Source organism: Centroberyx gerrardi, chromosome 10, assembly GCF_048128805.1.
Source record: "Centroberyx gerrardi isolate f3 chromosome 10, fCenGer3.hap1.cur.20231027, whole genome shotgun sequence".
NCBI lineage: Eukaryota > Metazoa > Chordata > Actinopteri > Beryciformes > Berycidae > Centroberyx > Centroberyx gerrardi.
Genome location: NC_136006.1, coordinates 19,656,825 through 19,678,160, shown reverse-complemented (window position 1 = coordinate 19,678,160; position 21,336 = coordinate 19,656,825). Strand labels below are relative to the sequence as shown.

At 44.6% G+C, this 21,336-nt stretch overlaps 1 protein-coding gene across 1 annotated transcript in view; it reads left to right on the top strand.

Annotated features, from left to right (window-relative positions):
• Positions 1 to 703: 703 nt before the first annotated feature.
• The window catches only part of LOC139927173 (interleukin-1 receptor accessory protein-like 1-B), a 118,469-nt gene continuing 97,836 nt past the window's right edge, over positions 704 to 21,336 (top strand). Inside the window, exon 1 of the mRNA XM_071919213.2 lies at positions 704 to 785. Within this exon, the coding sequence (XP_071775314.1) occupies positions 704 to 785 (82 nt within the window). The remainder of the gene's footprint in view (positions 786 to 21,336) is intronic.

Below are 21,336 nucleotides of genomic sequence, written 5' to 3'. Positions count from 1 at the left end.
ATGAGCAGTAGAGAATGAGCCACCTTCATCAATTAATATGATCTATGAGGCCCATGGAGAGGATATGGGATATGGATGGGATATTTTTTGTATCTATGTGAGTCACAAGGTGATAATTTGAAATTCCCTTCAACCAAGGTCTCCTCAATTTTTAATGAAGCTGGCGATTAAAAATGGTGTTTCTTACACATGTAATTATGTCTTTATTGATTCGTCAGCAACTCAGGGAATGGTATCTCATGAAATATATCCCTGCTATGATAACCTGTCTCAATTGCAATCATGAGAGAAAATCATTAAAAGAAAGACCCCCAGGGGAATGCAGAAAATGGTATTTTGATATGCGTGTCCAAGTGTGTGTGTGTGTTTATATGTGTGTGTGTGTGTGTGTGTGTGTGTGTGTGTGTGTGTGTGTGTGTGTGTGTATGTGTGTGTGCGCGTGTGGATGTGTGGGTGTGTGTGCATCAGTGTTTGTGCATTTGTTGCAGTGTTTGGGGTGTTACAGAATATCTTTACACACTGACACTCATTCTTGTCAGCAGGGACAAGGGGCTACTTTATCTTCTTTACAAACACTGACTGATAGCTCTCTCTCTCTCTCTCCCTCTCTCTCTCTGTTTCTCTCTCTCTCCTGCCATCCTTCCTCTCCCTCCTTCCCTCTGCCCTCATCTCTTCTCCTGCAGGCCGTGAGGACGGGGGGAAGATGAGACCTCCCAGCCCTCTGCTGATCCTGCTGTACGTCACGCTGTCCCAGAGTCTGAAGGTGGTCTCCAAGAGAGGCTCAGGTACCGAACGCTTCGTCTCAGCAGCTTACTTACCGTTTCCTCTGTGTTTTCCAGTTCGAAGCCTGTGCATGCACAGACTGTATGTTCACATATTTTAACGAGTGTGTATATGCATGTGTGTGAGCGTGTCCGTGTGCGCGTGTATGTGTTCCTTCCTTTATAAAAGATAGTTCAAAGAGGCGAAGGCCAGATAATTGCGCGGGATGTTCCCCTCCTCATTTCTATGTGAGTCATTCTGAGCTGTCTGATGAGCTTTAGAGATGCGAGTGCGGCTTTTTTCGCCTGTGTCTCAGGTGAAGAGAGCATGATTACTCAAAAGGTATACCTCCTGGCTAGAATTAGCTAGAATTCCCTCTATCCAGAGAGAGTGACAGCCACCAAATGATCCAATTGCTCAGTGTCTGGGTCACCAAGGGTTAATGTGAAACTCATTTTGGCTCTAAATGCCACCAAATTGAGCATCAATTGTGAACAAATGCAAAGGTCAAAATAGAAAATGGAGAGAGAAAAGATTGAAGGTAGAAACTTTGTTCATGACAAGAATAGATATAGGGATGCAGCTAATCTGTTAAAAGAATGTAAAGACAGGCTGCCCAGTGACAGAGACAAAACAAGCCTTGTGTGTTATATGGCAATTTCGAGCACTCAGTGATTACGTAGCTCAATATACTGGTTTAGTTAAGACTAATTGCCACTTGGCAGGCAACCTCATCTTACCTAATATTTACATTAAAACAAGAGTGGGTCATGCATTTCAATTATCTTCGGCCAAAATATCTTTGCAGGGCCAGCAGTACTCGAGAAGTCACTGCATGCATACACAAACCTGTGTGTGTGTGTGTGTGTGTGTGTGTGTGCGTGTGCGTTTATCTGTGTCTCTTAGTGTGTCTATGTGTCTGTGTGTGTGTACAGCAGACATGAGTGGGCATGTCTGAGGTTTTTAAAGACTGACCTTTAGCTAAAGGTTTTATACTGAAGGAAGAACACTAGACAGACACAAAGGGCAGAAGGGCAACTTATCTATGAATAATGTGCTTCAACCGGCTGGGAAGATGGTCAGTGACACAGAATACAGACAAGCTTAGCTGTACACCTGCAGCACCAAACTGAAAACCCTGCACACCAGGAGCAAACTTAAACCAACCAGACTAAACCACATGACTGCGACTGAGGGTCCATGTGAGAGCTTCCAGAGGTTAAACAGCTTAATGAATAGATATAATTACCAAATGGATGATGTGTTTGGACCAGAGAGGAGGGAGCAGTTTTCCTGACCTGACCTCCCTGTCTACTGTCCAGCTGTTCTAGCCCTCGAACTGCTAGCCTCCAGCTGCTAATGAAACACCAGATTAGAGTAGACTATGGTCATATCCAGCCATTGTTGTTAAATCATAGATATTACATAAATGTTTAAAGTTGCTGTTATTGTTCTTAAGAGGCTAAAGGATGGCTTTATGAGCATAGATTAAGCGTAGACTAAAAACAAATTACTTGAGTTCGACAACAAAATAATAATAAAAAAGAAATGTTTGTCACTCACCAGGCTAAACCCGTATCAGTGAAATCAGCCTTGTAGCTTGAACAGGCCCTTTAGACTACTTAACAAAGATCAATGGTGTATCATTGATTCAGCAATTTAGCAGTCAGAAAATCTGTTACATTCTCATTATCTAACTAAGTGATATGACTACTTGGGTCATTTAATTGTCATACCAAGCTTTGTGTCTAACTATGGTGTGGAATAGAGTGTTGGTAACACAATGAGAGAGTAGTTTAATGGACTTTATTTTTTGTCTCTTTGTTCAGTTATTGAGGCACTCTCTTTATTGATTGACTGTTTATGCGTGCGAGTGTGTCTTTGTGTATTTGTCCGATCACAGTTCTATTAAGTTAGCTTGTGTAGGGATTTGATGCGTGTGTGTGCAGATGTGTGTGTATGTGTGAGTGTATGTGCGTGCTTGCATGTGTGCATACATACATGCATACATGTGTCAGTAGCTGTGTGGCTGTATGCCTTGGTCTCAGGAGGATTCCCATATAGATTTGAAGCAGGACAGAAGATCAGATCAATCAAGTGGGTCTTCTGGGTCCTGCGGTCAAATATCGATTGCAATAGAGCAAGTACCGCCTCCCCTCTGTGGGGTCAAAGGTCACTGAGTGTCACTGGCCAGTTTGGCCACTTAATGGCCCTTTGGAAGACTCCTCTCTGTCTGCCTGCAAGATTATAAATGGAGGGAGGAGGGAAATCAGACAAGCTCATGTTGAACATGTAATGAACACACACACACACACACACACACACATACAGACAGATACACATACGTATCCATGGCCAGGCACGTGCACATACACACACATACACACCTGCATGTGTTCACACTTCCATCCACAAGGCACCACATTCACACATATCCTCCAAATTCATGAAAAGTAACCGCACACATGAGGACGGCACAGAACTGACAAAACAAATCATACTACAATTGATTTTGCTGAACATCGCAATTGTGTTATGAATTGTAATACATGTTGACGCAGCTTTTCCTACATCATTTCACTTCCTTATAAAAAAAATATGTTTAAAAAATAGAACGAGTGGTGGCAGAATGATAGGGTACTGCAGTTTGTATAAAATGAAAGTTTTTCTTTGACATGAAATTTGATTTGGTATTCTACATAGTACCTTGTGAGGGAAACTGCCTGTAACATCTTTCCCCGTAAGTTTGTAAAAAAAAAAACTGTATTCTCTTTTTGATTTGGAAATTGCAGTAGTCAATATTGCGATTTCAGTATTTTATTATACTATTATATTATTATATTAAATTGTGCACCCCAACTATTTTATTTTCTGCCCCACTGTATTCTTGTCTCCTGTACCAGTCTCTGACCAAGTGAGCAGGATGAAGGTTAGATGTCTGACAGGCGTGTGTTGAAGATGACATGTAGTGGTGATGGTGATTAATTGGCTGATAAGGCCTCCGGTGGGTAATTGTTTTCTGGTTCAAAGGTCTGGGACATTTGTCTTCATGTGCTGCTGGTGAAAGAGATTGAGCAGTTGGACTCTTATAACCTCAATTAAATGCACCTAAACATACACACCTGCCCACACACACAGCTGGACCCTTACAAATAAAGGGTTTCATGCCAAAACGCTATATATATGTGAAATAGCTGAAATTTATCAGGCGATATTTGAAAAACATAAATGATTCTGTCCTCAATAAACTATTTTATAAGCAAATGATAACTTCAATGCTAACCCATAATGTTTTTTAACCTTCATGCCAGCAGTGAATATGGGAGAGTGGGTGTCTTATTTTGGAGTAAAACTCTTCAAATCCATTCAGGTCAAAGTAATTTGTTGGCATTGGCTATTATGGAGTACCTTTTGAGAAAATGAACAAACCACAAAAGTTTGAGGAGGACTTGGTGAGAGGGAAAGAAAGTTTAAGTTTGGAAGAGAGAGAGAGAGAGAGAGAGAGAGAGAGAGAGAGAGAGAGAGAGAGAGAGAGTTTTGTTTGGATTACTGTTCTAATGATTTGTTTGTGTGGCATTCAGTATCAAATGGGAATTCTCTGTTCTTTCTGTTGGGGAGCAGGAATAGCTGGGAATTCCATTCTGTAACCTTGAATAGTTGTGAATGAGGGATCAGCTGCGAAGGCTTGATTAGCCCTCGAGAGACAATGGATAAAGCTGCTATTCAATTGATTTTCCCTCCCAGTGTCCGGACGGCATTCCCAGAGTTTGTAGCACTCCGAAATCCTATAATTATCCGATGTGGAGTCTGCTTGGGCCTGTGTTACCCCAGTTAATGAGTTTCCCTGCGGTGGGGAGGCTGTACGTGTCTCTTATTCCCTCATTCTCCGCCCCGCGCTTGACACTGCCCGTGGTTTTAATGACCAGTCAGACTCGGCAGAATTGGATATCAATTGGGGCAGATTGTTGTTGCTGGTCCTTGGTTTGTGTGTGTGCGCGTGCTTATATATGTGAATACACAGGTCGCGTGCGGCCCACATCTAGGAGTGCGTGCTCTGCTGCGGCGAATGAGTGTTTTCACTCCGGCACTCCACTCAATATGTCTTCTCGCCTCTGTGTGATTGTGCGGCGCGCTGACCAAGGCCATGCTGACACCGTGTGAGATTTACTCCCAGGGACACTGAGGAGGTCTCCAACAGAGACAAGCTGTCAGGGTCCATCCATCAGGCTCCGATTGTCCCCGCCTCGGTCCGACCTGGCCCAGTCAGACCTGAGCAGACCTGATCCAGCCTCACTGCTGGAGACTGGCCCGTACAGACCCAGACTATAATGAGAGAAGACAGGGACTCTTTAACTGGGGTCTCAGTCTGCTCACAAACCCAATTACTAGGTTGCAGCACGCTGTAAGCCACACTGAAGAATGTTAAATATGGGCAAGAACTGTCAGGCAGGACCTGAAACCCACTGGCCTACACTACACAGCACAATGAAATGTTTATGTCTCCGCTCTGAGTACGAGTAAGAGAGAGAGAGTAGTGGAAAAATAATTCCAAAGAAATAAAAAAAAAAGAAAGAAGCAGATGGTACAAGAAGTGAAAAGCACAGTGAGTGAGAGAGAGAGAGAAAGAGAAAGGAGTAGTGAGGAAATACAAAGCTTTAGAGCAAGAGGAGGGAGCATCAAGAAAGAATATAGATGGAGAGTCGGAAATGGTCCATTTATGCACTCCAAATGTCATGAGAGAGCCAGACAATACACATCACTAAACACATCCAAGGCCTGCCGACCGGCCCGCTGGCTGGAGTAATGGCTTTTAAACACAGCCTGTAGGGATGAGTGAACATGCAGCAGTGGAAAACAACACTCTTAGACAGTAGAGTGTAGGCTCTGCTCAACTGCGAGTGTGGGAGAAGCTCACACCGAGCCCAGCGGAGGCACTATACTAGATATAAGTGGATTGTTCTAGGTGTTTCAATAAGACGAGGGGTCCCGATCATTGAGGTATTATTGCCCTTCAGCGGACTCCTGATTGTTCCAAACTCATTTCAGCCTAGAATAACAAGTGGATTTGTAAAAACAGAGATGACTCGATGACTTAGTGTGAGTTCCTACAGTAGCAGAGCAGCAGAGAGAGGTACCAGCTGTGAGTGCTGGGCTAATGTAGCGCACTGCCCCATAAGCCACTGCAGTCAGCTGGCTGTCTATATACCTTGATATGACAGGGCATTGCCACCCAATGATCCCAGCAGGAGATGTCAGGGGTGTGCGTGCGCGCGCGTGTGTGTGTGTGTGTGTGTGTGTGTGTGTGCGGTGTCTGTGTGCGACTGTATTCATCTGAATGTGTGTTCATGTGTGACTTGTGATATCCCGACCTTGGCCTCTCGCTGTGTCTCTGAGCGGGATAAAAACGATACGGCCAATATTCCAGATGACTCTGCAAAGTCCCGCTCCAAATCCCCGATAAGAGCCCGTCACGGATAACCGTAAATCTGACATGGCCCCAAGGCAGTGTGGGAGATGAAGTCCGCAGAGCCGGCGCCTGAATAACCTCTCCATCAGAGCAGGGACGGGAACACAAAATGCGTACATCCAGTCAGTCAGTCACCTCATTTCTTTGTCAAGGCCCTCTCCTTTTCATTTCACAAATCACACCAGTGCAATTTCTCTGACACTTTAACATTGACATGAAAACTGAAATGTGCCTGACTATACATTCCCCCTGTCAAGCAGATGGGCTAAATGACATACACAAATAAGATATAGTGAGACCTTGTCTCTACTTGTGGCGCCTGTCTCACAGCCTCGGGTCTGTCTAGCAGCTTGTATTGAGCGTTCATTCTCAGTCATTTCTATTGCGGGAAAAGAGTATAATAGTTTATTGACAGATCAGCCATCCGTATTGACATCTGCACACATTGATATATGACTATAGGCAAGTTAAACAATTGATCACCCTAAACCTTTAACGTGACATGTCTAAAATGACGCTACCCATCGGAGAGCAGCCACAGCCTCCACCCTTGCTTCCCTTACTGTTACACCATGCTAAGCCAATTGTATTTGATGCTCATTAACAATGCTGTGCTTGTCCTTGGTGCCTGTTTCCCTGCTGTGAGCCACTAAGCAGGAATGTCTAACCAGGGATGTATTGATGATAAGTAGAGAATACAGCCACCTCTATTAGCCCCCAGACAGCTACATGGACACAAGCCAGCCCAGTCACAGACAGACATGTTTATACACATCTGTTATGCTGGCCCCTCTGCCTCTCCAACACACACATGCACATTTATGTTACTTCATGAGTATACATACAGGTGCATACATGATACGCGTGCAAGCACACAAATGTCACACATACAGTTTATTTATCCTGGGCTAGTCTTGCATCTCCGGCTGTCTCCTCACAACACACACACACACACACACACACACAAGCGCACTACGGAGGCTGTCCTCCCCTGGTCAATATCTCCTTCTCTAAATGATGAGGAATGGCCCGTGCTGCAGTAACACTGCGCCGGGAGATTGATCACATGCATACTATTGGAGATTAAATGGCTTTCTGCTGGAGAGCCAGACTGCTCCTGCATGGTGCAGCGTGTAGATAGGAAGCCTGTCTTTTTCTCTCTGTCTACATCAGCTACACAGCCATAGGATAGGCCGATGCAGTCAATCCAGTTCTGTTTTCCTGACACAATGATTTTCATAGCATGAGTATAGAAAGATATTGGATTGCGTTCGATTGCCTCATTATTTTGCTTAGCCTTAAAAGTAAGGAAGGAACAAGGCGGTGATTGTGATGTTATGTCAAAGATCAAAGCGTTTGTCAAATCATTGTATTACTGGAAGAAGCCTTATCCTCTGTCAGCCTTATCCTGTCTGTCTTATGGTTTATACCTATGTGGCAAGCCCCCAGTGTCTGGAGTGGGTAGGTAAGAGCTCTTCAGAGCAATGGGGAGGATGCGTATACGCATACGCATAGAGATAGACTTCTTAAGAGCCAGGTGGTAGGTTACAGATATTGTACTGTGTATGTGTGTGTGTGTGTGTGTGTGTGTGTGTGTGTGTGCGTGTACATAAACTTCCTAAAGACACCACGTCAGGTAGTGGTGTTGATGGGTCTCTAAACCTCTCTTATGTTTTCCCTTTAAAGAGCAGAAACCTGGTATATAACTGCTTCCATTTAATGTATGCTCAGGGAAATTAAATGTCGATGTGTTGAATATAGTGTGTTTGTGTGTGTGTGTGTGTGTGTGTGCAGCAGGGTCGGTGGGGTGGGGTGTGGGGGGGAGGGGGGTGAGCGGATGGGGAGGAATGACAAACATGCGGTGTGATGTGTGTGTGTGCTGGTCTCCACTGATAATGAAGCAATTACGCTTGGGACACACGCATGTTTGCGGCACAAATACAATGTAATCTTTAGCATGTGCACTGGTGTGAAGGTGTGTGTATATGTTTATATGTGAGTGTGCGTGCATTAAGTGAGTGGGTTTATATCTGCTTCAGGAATAGATTGCCAGGTAATTAAACGTTGGCAAATGAGGAGAAGTGCCACTGGATGCTTTTATAGACATCAGGGTAATTTAGTCCAAATTAAATGGCTGTGATATGGCCGTGGAGCGTGCACTCTGCTTGTAAAAGTGTGCTGTGATGTCTCATTCCCCAAGGGCCTCGGCTGTCTGTTACATGTTAGATCACTGGTCAGTGCGATCATCTCATTCCTCTGCTGATTGGATAATTCTGCCTGCTGGGCCTTTGCTATTGCCTGATATTGGACACAACATGACACAATATATGCGATACACACTGACATGACTGAGAGGTATGTTTCTTGTTGACGCTCGGCGTATGGCAGCTGTGTGTGTGTGTGTGTGTGTGTGTGTGTGTGTGTGTGTGATTGTCCTCACACGCCCTGGCTTTGACAGTGATTTTGACTGTCGTTGATTACACCAGATGCTTTTGGAAAGCCCAGAGGAAAGACCGCAGGCAGCCAAACTACAAAGACCAGCATTCTAGAAACCCCTCCAGGGCATTTAAACTACAATTACCCACAGCCCTCTCTCATCTCCTTCTGTCAGAGTGATACGCACCCAGCCGCTGCTGTCAGAGCTCTAAGCACATAACTGCATGCACACACATATGCATATTGCGTATACACACACACGCACACACACACACACACACACACACACACACACACACACACACACACACACACAATGCTAGTGTGTATATACCATCCCTCATTAAGCAAAGACTTACAAAAAGTGCTCTCCTCACTGAGAATGTGGGGGAGGAATCTGAGTACATCTCCAAATGCTAATGAGAGAGGTCCGCTCCAACAGACTGCTTTGTCTTTTTGTGCGTGTGTGTAAGCATCAGAGTGTGTGTATGTGTGTGCGTGTGTATGCGTGTGCACGTGTGTGTTAGCATGCGTTTGTGCAAAGGTAGGGTGAATACTAAGCACAGTTATTTTTACATATCATTATTAGCCCAGTACAGCCCCATCACCCTGACAACTACATCCCTCCCTTTCCCTTCTGCTTATCACCATAACAACTAATCTACCGTAAATAGTGCTCTCTCCCTCTCCATCTCTCTGTCTCTTTCTCTTTCTACCATCCTCTCTATCACTCGCTCTTTTTTTTTGTCTATTCTTTTCCTGTCTTTCTCTCTTTTCACTCCTCTTGTCGCCTGTTGTTGTCGCACCACCTCCCTTCTCCTCCTTCATTTCCTCCTCTTCTTTCACTCTTGTCTTTTCCTTCTGTTCAGAGTTCATTTTTCTCTGCCGCTGCAGATGTGGGTGGTTCTGGTGACTGCACAGTAACCTTTTCATTGCTTCACGTTGTCAAGTACCCGAGCTTAGACAAACTAAAGGTGGCGACTGGCGATCAATAAAAAAAGGCACCTATGAGGACTTACCCAGCAAGCTCCCCCACCTTTTGATTGTGTTAAGGCTTTTTTTGCTAATAGAGCCTCTAAGACCCCAGTTATCATTGTATATAAATATATATTTTAACGATCTGATATCTTGGCTAGCTATGTGATGCAGGTTTGTCTTTTTAGAGGCCGGGGCTGCTCTATGTCTCTGTGTTTGACTCTGTGACCTGAATGTGTTATTGACAGTGAGCTTGGCCTGACAACTTGATTGGCCTACTCCGCTCAGGGATTAACTTGCCAGCCTGACAGGCTTTTACAATCAAAGATCAAGCCAATGGTCCGTTTGGCTGAGTTGCTCTGGGATTGACTTAACAGCCTGATGTGCTAATAGAGAGTTATCCCAAGGTTGAACAGCATAGCAAGGACACACTGTTCTGCACTCCATGTAAAGCCATGAGAGCTACGTAAGGCAAGGTATTGATAAAGGGGACGACGCAGTTATCTTTGCCAACATTGCTAAGGCACTCTGAAGTAAAAGTGAAACCCGTCTTTCAAATCAATTCTTCATCTCGCATTCGCTCTCCCTACTCTCTCGCCTCTATTGTTTTCCTTTTCCTCACTCCCTCTCTTTTAATCAGTGCTGGAAATCACTAATTATTCTGGTTTTATTCTTTGTTTCCCAGATTTCCCCTCCCCCTCTCCCTTGCCTGCCTCAATCTTTTCATCAGCAGTATACGCGAGGTCACCTTTGCGCACCTCTGCCCCATTTCCTGTCTTTTTCTCCCCTCTCGCATAATCTCTTATCCTCTCCCTCGCTCTTTCCCCTGTCTTTGCATCAGAAGCTCAAGGGAGACACCCTGGATCACTTCTTACATAATCCCGCCCACTCTCTTGGACGAGCGCATGTATAAACAGCCATGTGAGTGTTTCAGGCAGTGGGAATATCGATACCATCAATGCTGACAAAATGTCACGTTTTTCCTCGTAATGGACAGATGGATTTAGCCATGTCAGACCGGAGCAAAAGTAAAGCCTGATCGACACCTCACAAGATTACAGCCCAGGCTTGTCCCCTTGAGATCGGGCTGGCATCCATATGCGAAGGCAGAAAAAAAAACATACAGGGATAAAGACACATGAATAGTGTTTGGAGCATGCCAGTTGAAATGTCACTTGAAAGGATATTCTTTTAGGCTTCATTCAGAGGCAGCTTTTACCCCACATCTTGAATTCCTATAATGTCCCTTCTTCTCTGGCCGGTTCCCATACACATGGTTCAGTGGCTTGCTGTATGTGTTTTTGTAGCCTGTGACGTCGGTACTCTTTTGATGCTGTTTGTGTGAAATGCCTCTGCCTCTCTCTCTCTCTCTCTCTCTCTCTCTCTCTCTCTCTCTCTCTCTCTCTCTCTCTCTCTCTCACTCTCTCTCTGCCTTCATTAAGAGGTTGTCTTAAGCTTCCCAGCTTAACGCTATTTACATTTCCATTATTCTACCGTTACCGGGAAGAAATGGCATGAAATCCAGTAGTGTTCAGGACATTAGACAAGCTTCATTCTCACAGCAAATGGATTTACATAAATAAGGAGGTTGATACATGGCAGCGGAGAGAGAGAGCAAAGAAGAGAGGAGATGAGGCAACAAAAGATGAAAAAAAAAGAGCATGCACGGATAGAGAGAGAACCTCGAAAATGGATCGAGGACAAGATGTGATGCAAAGGGAGGGAGAGACGAGAGAGAGTGTGTGTGTGTGTGTGTGTGTGTGTGTGTGTGTGTGTGTGTGTGTGAGAGAGCTAAAGTGGTAAATGAGAGGGGATTGTGTCGGGTTCCCTGCTTGTATAAAGTGGGCTCTGAGGGACTGACAGAGGTCCTCTGATTCACTGCATGTGATCAATACAGCTCTGGGTTCCCTCATTACTAGACCAGACCTTATTGTGTTTACCCTACAATGGACTAAGGGGATCAAACACTATGCCAGTGTGTGTGCGTGTGAGTGTGTGTGTGTGTGTGTGTGTGTTCATGCATAATAAGCCATCTTAGTTTTGGCCTTTCCTCTTGTTCCTACATGATTTCTGCTGTTAATATCTTCTTTCAAGGCAAGTCACTGTATCATATAAAATGTGGATTTACTGTATTTACAGTAATACACACTCTGGCACTTAACTGGCAATCTTATTTTAGTTTGAATAAATTTCCCTCGGGTTTAGCTCGTATTGATTGCATGAATGTTTGCCACTATTCTTGACGTTTATTGCTTCTGTGGGTTTGCCTAGGGTTGAGTGTGACACTTACTTATTCAAGTGTCTCTTCGTGTGACTGCATTGTTGTGAACGTACAATGTGTGCGTGTCTGTGCGCGTGCAGGTTTTAGTGCAAGCATTCATAAATGTGGCGATTAGGCTGATGTTGGTGTGTGTGAGAGTGTGTGTGTGTGTTTGTGTCTTTCTGTCCAACTCTCCATAGAGCCAGCAGTTCCTTTTGAATGCTAATGATAGATTAGCCTCAGGGGCTTCCTCCAGCCTCAACGCTTCTCCTCTGGGAACCTCAGCCAATCACAGGCAGCATTCCTCCCTTTCAGTCCCCTCAGCGCGCATTCCCAACCGCTCCGACCCCGAGACCCACTCTTCAGACTGGGAATAAAGACCCAACAATCGCAGGAAAGAACGCTAGCTTCCTTTTTTCCTCAGTTTCCTTTCATTTCAGTTTTCTCAGGAATTTTCTATTTGAAAACCTTGGGAATCTTTCTCTCCCACTTTTTGGTCCTGTGTGCTGGATGAACTTGTCACCCACGACGAGCCTGGGGCCCTCTGAGCAAACCGAAGCGAACTTGCAGCAGCAGTGGGGAAGGATTTGGAGAAAAGAATTAGAGACTCAATGAGCACATCAGAAACAGCTCATTTCCCAAGCACACTACTCATTTCAGCCACCTGCTATGTACTGTAGGCTCCTTGCAACATATGTCAAATATTGCTGTAGTGAAGAACACAATCGCTGTTAGAGTGGTAAGTTTAGAAGCAGATTTAAAGTACTCAGTTCCTGGATGTTATGGGATTCGCATTTTCCATTTCTTCTCTTGGCATACAAACATAAGGTCTGACGGAACAGCTTTTGAATTACAAATGACCACATATTTTACCCTTTTGCACAATTTTATTAGTGTCTCAGCTGAGCCTGAAATATGCCTCTGCCAGAGTTAGTGGCAGTATACACTAACAGCTTTGGGAATACAAATGTAATAGTAGAATTTCCTTCCTCTATGAATACATCACCTGTCTGTTTGCCTAAGTCAGGAATATCATTCTATCTTTTTGAATCCCATTCTTACAATTTCACGTCTTGGCAGGGAGGGGTAAATGATGATGGAATGGCAAGAGTAACTCTAGGGCTTTGACTGTAATAGACACATCTCCTAGTCTAATGAAAGGTAAACAGCATGGCTACACAGGCAGCAGGAGAACCGCTGTGTGCACAAGAGCTGAGTACACAGGCTCTGCATCCACTCTCCACACTTTGCTCTGTTTGAGCGTGGGGGTCAAAGGTCATCCTCTTTACACACTGGAAGATTGAGATGAGAATTTTGGTGTGTGTGTGTGTATTTGGGTGTATGTGTGTCTGGGGCGCAGTCGGTGTGCTTTCCATCAGGCCGATTTTAAAATTAGAGATTACAATCATCTATTTCCTGATTTTTTAACTAATGATATTTGATAATTACCTTTCATTCTTCCAATTTGATTTCCCCATCCCTGTTTTATGTTTGGTTTAAGACCAAAACAGACCAATCAAGTTAACAGAGAGAAATTCAGCCCACAGCCTCGTCTTTGTTCGCTGTGATTTTCAGTTGCTCTTGATGTACTGTACTCATCCCTTAACAGGACATGTGCCTGCTGTTGCTATCCATCATACAGCTGAAGTGCCCTCCCTCCCCATGTTGGTGTTGGAGCAGACACTTTCATCATCCCCATCTAAAGCTCATCATCACTGTGAGAGAGAGGGGAGGGCTGGGAGAGTGGAGTGTAATGTTGGAGGTGCAGGGGTGAAGGACAGCTCCTCTCCACAGGGACACACCCCTCCCAAAAGAGCCCTCATATCCCTGATCATGTATTCAGTCCACCTCTCTGTCCCTCTCTGTCCCTCTCTGTCCCTCTCCATCCCTCTCCATCCCTTTGCTCTACTAGGATTCATTCATCAATAATTGAGCTTGGAGATTTCAGCCAAATTAGCTGAATTATTTTGAAGCAGCTGAATGCGTGCTTTTTGCTAATGGGATGGTGCTTTCGGGCAGATGTTTTATTGAAAAGGAGGAGGTTTTAATTCACTTTAAATTTTTGATAAGTGGTGTTATACTTAGATTATAGGCAAACCGATTTCCCTACTCTAATGGATGGGAGAGCAGTTGGAACAACTTCACGACAAACACAAAATGTTCTGGAGCTTAAGTACATTGCCTACTTCCCATAGAATGGGACATTTCTGTTTCAGAAAGATTGTAAGAGACAGTAATGACTATAATTGCCTGCCAAGGCTCATCCACATCCACAGCTCAATAAACTACTGTTTGCATCTGCTTCCCTCTAGTGAGTCTTCACTTTATCTCTTGTTCTCTCTTTCCCTCTCTCTCTCTCATTCTCTCTCCCTCTCTCTCTTGTTGTCTTGATGTTAAACTGCCATAAATCATATTAAGGTTCAGCCACAACTTCCATCCTCCCACACCCAAAGCAGCTCTCTGTCTTCGATGTTCAACTGTTTTCAGCTGTGTTTCCCCAACCTCTGCTGCTGTCCTGAGCCCCGCTGTCTCTAGTCCCAGTATCTGTCTCTCCCTCCTGTCCAGCCCCTATCTCGCTCTGCAGTCCTAACCCTATCTCAAAGCATCCTGCCCTGTATCCCTAGCATCCAACCCTCCCACCACCCGCCTGTCTGCTCTGCTCTGTGTTTGCGGTCCCGGGTGCATTATTGGCATGATAGAGCAGGGCACAGCTGTTGTGGAGCCGGGCAGAGCGGGTATGGGCACTAGTCCAGGCCTGCCGGCAGCTGGATTAGCAGTGCAGCCATTAGCATCTGAACTCCTGTAATGTGACAATATGACAGGGATTACTCCATCTGAGGGCTAGTGGCCGGAGATGAGAGGGAGAGAGGGGCAAGCTGGGAGAGCAGGAGGGAGGTAAAATGCAGACTAGGAAAACAGGATGGGAAGGTGAGGATAGGGGAGAGGGATTATCAGATGCCGAGCAGAAAAAAGGGATGCTAATAGAGAGAATGGATAGGGATTGGATAGAGCTGAGGTGGAGAAGGGACAGAAATATGGGAAAGGGAGTGGGAGAGGAAATGGGATTATGCATAACAGAGAGCAAACCTGAATTAATGAAGAAAAACTAGTGAATTTGTGCATGTGTAAGTAAGTACTATATAGGCATTGTTTGGTAATGTCCTCACCAATTCTTGCACATTTAAATTTAAAATGCTTTGTTGGCAAGAGAGCCATCTTGTAAGTTTTTAACAGAGACAGCCAATTAAAGGAAGGAATTTAACTATATATATACTTACTTATACACTGGGCTGTAGTGTGTGTGTGTGTGTGTGTGTGTGTGTGTGTGTGTGTGTGTGTGTGTTTGGGTATGACTTAAGTCACTTTTCAGGGACACACACCAGACTTAAGACCAGTTGATTGGGGACGGCTTGTGCAATTGGGGACAAAAGCCGTGTCCCCAATTGGTAAAAAGCTGATTTTTGGGTCAGTGGTTAAGGTTAGGGTTAGGTTAAGGTTAGGGTAAGGGTTAGGTTTAGGCAAGTAGTGGTTATGGTTAGGGTTAGGGTAAGTCTCCAGGAAATGAATGTAAGTCTATGTAAATACCCCAAAAGTGACTTAAGTAAGTGTGTGTGTGTGTGTGTGTGTGTGTGTGTGTGTGTGTGTGTGTGTGTGTGTGTGTGTGCGCGCGTGTGTGTGCGCCTGTGCATTTTGTTCATAGAATGACAATGGCATTGCAACAAATTAAATGTACATTTACCATAATAGCCAAAAAGTACAGAATTATTCTATTGTTTTGTTTGGTATCTAGAAAACATACAGTTTTGGGAATAGCTAGTTTAAGCTCCATAATACAAAATAAATATTGGTTTGATTTACTTTTTAATTCTTTTTGGTTTGTTTGTTTTTTCCATTCATCTTGGATAAGCCAGTGGATTTGGAAAAGCCGCTTGTTAATGCAGTTCTTGCTGTAGCGAATCCTCACTTCGGTAGGTTTATAGCTGAAAGGTTATCAATGCATGTTAAATATGCATATACTGTAAGGTATGATGTGGCTTCAAGGCTATGCATGATATGTCCAAAACAAAACTGACATGCAGATATTCAATATGCAGATCAAATATGCAGGTTTCTGTTCTTTTTTCATGTGCACACATTACAATAAGAGAGAGGGAGAAAGACAGCAAGAAAGAGAGAGGAGAGATAGAGAAAGACAGATGCATATGTACTATTGTATGGTACATTTTTTCAAAACAAACAATTAATCATCTCAATATAGCTGAATGTATAAACTGTTGTTTGTTGGTATTGAGAATTTGCATTTTAGATACTGCTTTGGCAATATTGTTTCTGATAAACAGGCAGGCCAATAAAGTAACTGAATTAAAAAAGCGAGAGAGAGATGGAGCTGGAAAGCGAGAGGGAGAAGAAGTAAAAGGAGAGGGAGGATATTGAGGCATACTACGGTGTAGTGTATCTACCTGGATAGAGGGAGGAGAGTCCTGCTCAAGAGAGATAGAGAGTGAAGGGTTTAGAGAAAGACAAGATACACGCTCCGGCTGATCCTGAGCCCCCACTGCCACTTCAACACTCCTTCCCTTGAAGGGAGGCGATCACCGCTGACCCCTCCTGCGGAGCTGGCCTCTAGTTGCTGTGGTAACCACCTGTGCTTTTGGCCTGCTCATCCACAGTTAAGTGGCTCAGATGGACTTTCACACCAAATGGCCCACGAAGGTCCTGCACTTTAGCTGATCTCTGATCGACTTTACAGCGGTTCCGGTTGAAATTCCTATAACATACCTCAGGTATTTCAGAAGTGGGAATGATCTGGGGCATTCATGCAGCCTCCTCTGATTTCTGTCACTAAACACGTGGATATTTTGCCGTTTTATTTTCACAGATGATAAAAGAAGAGGAAAATAGTCATTGAGACAGAACAAATCCCAAAGGTATGACTTAAAAGAGTTTGCCAACTTATTCTTGGAAGGGAAATGTGGTCCTTAATCCCCCATTTTTACAATTGTTTCATCTTAGTTTTACTATACTATGTTTTTTGTTTGTTTCTTTGTTTGGCTGGGAAAGTTTTTGCTACAGCTTGTTAATACCGTGGATCCTTGTGCCATAAGTCTTTGTGTGCGTCCACTATCAACATGTTGGATTGACTAAGTGGGTGCTCAGATGCATTTAATTGATGATTTACTGAGACAGCCATGAGCTACCAGCGAGGAAGACTGGTGGAGAAATGAAAGGGAAGGAGTAAGAGAGGGAGCATGAGAGCGGGAGCACTAAACTGATTACTGTCGTCAATCACTTTGCATTTGCTTTGAGTAATTAAAAACAGTGCTAATTAAATAAGGATCAGCCATTGGCAGCTCATTGGTTATTTTAGCCCCAGTGTATCCTGGGGGCAGACATTAGTCCTCTGCCCTTCACTGTTAATCCTCTCAAACACTTGCTGGGAGAACAGCGCTACCGCTACACTGTAAACAGCCTGGCAGACAAAACAATGACCTGCAGTGGTGTGTCCGTATTTCAGCGTTCATATTTTACCTTAAGGATCTCTGTCTGATCACAAATGATGAGCACTGATGAGACATAATTTTGGCTACACTTTCATGGCTTCTTCATGTTTTTATGGTGAGAAGGCGGAGATGCGGTTTGCTACAGATGTCTGTGTCATGGCTTGGTCCAGGCGTAAGATAACCCCTGCCCAATCGTTCCCCTTACCCCCCTCCCTGGCTCTCCTCCAGCCTCACCCAGCCCGAGCCCGCAGCCGCTGGCCCACTTCCCTGGTTCCCCCTGGGCTGAAGTGCTTGTCACAGGCAGAGCTGCATTAGATACAATGCTCCATTACATCAATAATGGATAGGAGGCTGAAGGAGGGAGGCCCAATAGGACGGGACAGCTCGCTCAACAGGAGATGACAAGATGCACTGATGGGGAAAAGTGTGTGTGTTTGTGGGTGCTCACGTGTGCACATGCGTGTTTGCATGTGCGCTTCCATACTGGCCCGGTGCTGCGCTCTGTGCATCAGAGATGGATGTGAGAGGTGGGAAGGTTATGACTACCAGGGAGGGGATTGTGGGATACTGAAGGATATTGACTCAGTGGTTTTCTGCTACGATGGCACCATTCAGGATCAGAGTGACCCAGTTTCCTCAGAGCCCATACATTTTAGATAATCCCTGAGGAAACTGGGTTTGCAGAGTCTGCCTCCCCTGCATAGTGTTACATTTGTAGTATAAGCCAGGTAGAAGCAGGGACACAAAATGAGGCACTTAAACGTACATGCTGAATCATGCACGGCTGTGGTAAATAGAGGATATTCATTTCCCTCCCTCCCATCAACCCCCTCCTTTTGCTCTTTCCTCCTCCTCCCTTCCCTTCCTCCTTCCCTTCTTCTTTTCGCTGGTTGAAGTGGTTATGTGGCTTTATGCGGCAGCCATTTAAATCATTACCTTACCCACATTGATCCAGCCAGAAGGTAATTGGCTCAATCAGGAGAATTAAAAGCCAGGGCGAGATGGAATAATTCAGCTCGCAGATCAAAAGAGGAGAGAAGAAGAGAGAAAGTGAAGAAGATAGAAGGGAGGGGGAAAAGAGGAATGCTGATATTACCAGGATGAATGGGGAAGTGAGCACAGCGAGTGGAGGGTGGGGTAAAAAAGATGGAATGGAATATGAGTATCAGCAAGTGAATGAGAGGGACAGTTTGCCGGTTGAAAGACAGAAAATTGAACAAGAACATAATGTTATGATACACAAAATAATTCAGTGGGAGCACTATGATTACACAGAGAGAAAAGGATTGAGGTGGAGAGAAAGGTGAAGATGGATGAGAAGATGGCTGTTCTCTAGGGCCACTCGTCTTACTCCACTTATATTATGTCAGGACACATTTTCATCTTTGGTAAGTGGAAAACATCCCCTAGTCTCCTGACTGTCTTTATCTGTCTGTCTGTCTGTCTCTCCCGCTCTCTCTCTGTTTCAGTTTAGAAATACACTCAGACAAAGTTCACCCCATAGCCACAATACTCCTTTACTAATGTCATATCAAGTAACTTCTTAGGATTTAAACCTTACCCTCCATATGTCTTCTCTGCCCAGTGTCATGACTGCTTTTTTCGGTCTCCCTCTCTCCTCCCTTTTTGCTCCCTGTCTGAAAAGAAAGCCAGCAGTAGCCTATTTCCATGCATAACACTGCAGGCTGGTCTGTGAAGCTAAGCAGGCCTTGCCTTGGTTGATCCTTCAATTGGAGAACAGATGGCGGCGGTAACGGTGTTGGAGAGCCAGCAGGAGGCGCTAATTCCACTGGGCTGTGGCAGAGCCCCCCCACCTGTTCTGATTCAGGAAGAAGTGGCTTCCTTTGTGCAATGAAAACTGAATTTCTGACTCTGCGGTAGAACAAAAGTAGAGTCCGCTCACTGAAGGCTGCTCCCAAGGTATGCGGATTTATTAACAGCAGCGCATGTGTGACGTTTTGAGCACACTGTTCTTCATCAGACTTGTTCCCGTGCCTTGTTTTTCTGTCCGATACCTGGTTTAGATTGGGATGTGCATGGTTTTACTCACTTTGTGGTCACTGAAAAGCTCATGGCACTTACAACACAAGAAAGGGTGATGCCTTGGCCTTTAGTCCATCATGGTCACCTCATGATCTTCTGACTTGAATCACTGCTCACTTCTCCATTTTGATAGGTGGTAGAGAGGAGCATTATGACAACAATAGTCAGCAATGCTATGTTTTATCAAATAAAACATACCGCCATCATGTGAAGAGTTCAAAGCCCACAGGAAAGCCTTAACAATACCAATCTATATTCTAGTGTCAGCAGTAGTATGATTAGTATGCATGTAGTATGATTTGTAGGTAGTATGATTTGTTTGGAGTTGCGTTCCCTGTGTGTGTGTGTGTGTGTGTGTGTGTGTGTATGTGTGTAGGGGAGTTTGATTCAGGGTCCCAGCAGTTGCCGTGTAAGAGCCACAGAGGAGCACACATGACAGAGGCATTACCCCCAGGCTGAGTAGGATGAAAGATGAAGGCGTGTGGAGAAAAAAAGGACAGGAGGTGGGGGATGTAGCGTGCAGGGATCACTCCGTGGCAATTAATGATGTAAATTCTTGCTGTGACATTTTGAAGGCCATGAAGAAAAAGGGAGCGGGAGGGAGGGCTATATGGGAAAGTATGTATGTGTGTGTGTGTGGGGTGGGGGTGGGGGTGGTGGTGGTGGAGAGAGAGAGAGAGAAAATAGTCACAGTTCCTCCAGACCTGCGGATAGGACAGAGGTTCCTCTCTAAGCATCGATAAATGAAGGCCTTTTATCCTATCCTAATTTCCCAATTATCATTCATAGTCATTCTATGGAGTGATGATCGGTGTGTTGGATGGATGAAGAAGTAAAGCTACTAATGGCACACTTTCTCTGCTCCCTGATCATGACTCTATGATAGTATTGTCTGTTACCACCAGATATAGAGCAACCTGTATCCCACTGAATTTACTGGCAAGAACCCCAGGATTGTCCAACTAACTCACTCTACCTCTCACTGTTCTGAAGTCATTCAAATGAAAAGCGATGGCAATGAAGAGGCTTTGTCCAATAAACCTGGCTTTTTACATTTACCTTTTTACATTAAATTAACAATTAATACGATATACTATACATTATTAGTGTGTGTTTGTCTGTGTCCCTGTGTATATTTAACTAAATCCTCCTATTTGTCTGAAATTGGCTTTTCAGTGATGTTTGGGATGTTTTGGGGGTGTATACCTTTTGCTGTGTCAAGTGCAGGAAGTCATAGTAACAACAATAATGGCGGAGAGCAGTCAGAAACGAAAGAACAGCAAAGCTCAACATGCAGCCGACAAGATCCGCTCAAAAACACGGGTGAACATTGGCATTGCTTTTTTTTATGGCTTTGCTTTTTTCATGCAGCATGCAGGGGGAGGAGGGCGGGACTAACAACACACTTCCTGCCTCAAAGCGAAAACTGTAGCTTTATCTATCCAAGTACAGTAGCACTGATGATCGAGATTCATGCAGGGAACCGGGCCTTCTTAAAAAAGTATTTTAGATGGCTATCTGACTTATCTTTCATTTAGGGTTATTTCAGTCCATCCAAAAAGCTCTTGCCTCATTGCTCTGGTTGTTAAGAATTTGGAAACAGATGCAGAAATTGGAAGCCGTTTAACTGGGCAGATGCTTTCATGTGCTGCAGCTCCAGTTTCTCCAAAGCGGGCTTCCTCCGGTGAGTTTCTGCGGCGGCCTCAGAGGAGTCTTCCTGTCGACTTAACTGCAGTCCCAGTTGTCCGTGCCAAGCTGCCAGTTTTCTGCTTCTTTCTCCCCGGTAGAAGCGTCAGATGAGCCCAGCCCCCCTGCCGCGTTCCCCTGGCTGCCGTGCACACTCCCACAGAAAAACTCCTGGGGAGATGTCTGCGCCTCGAAAAAAACATGCA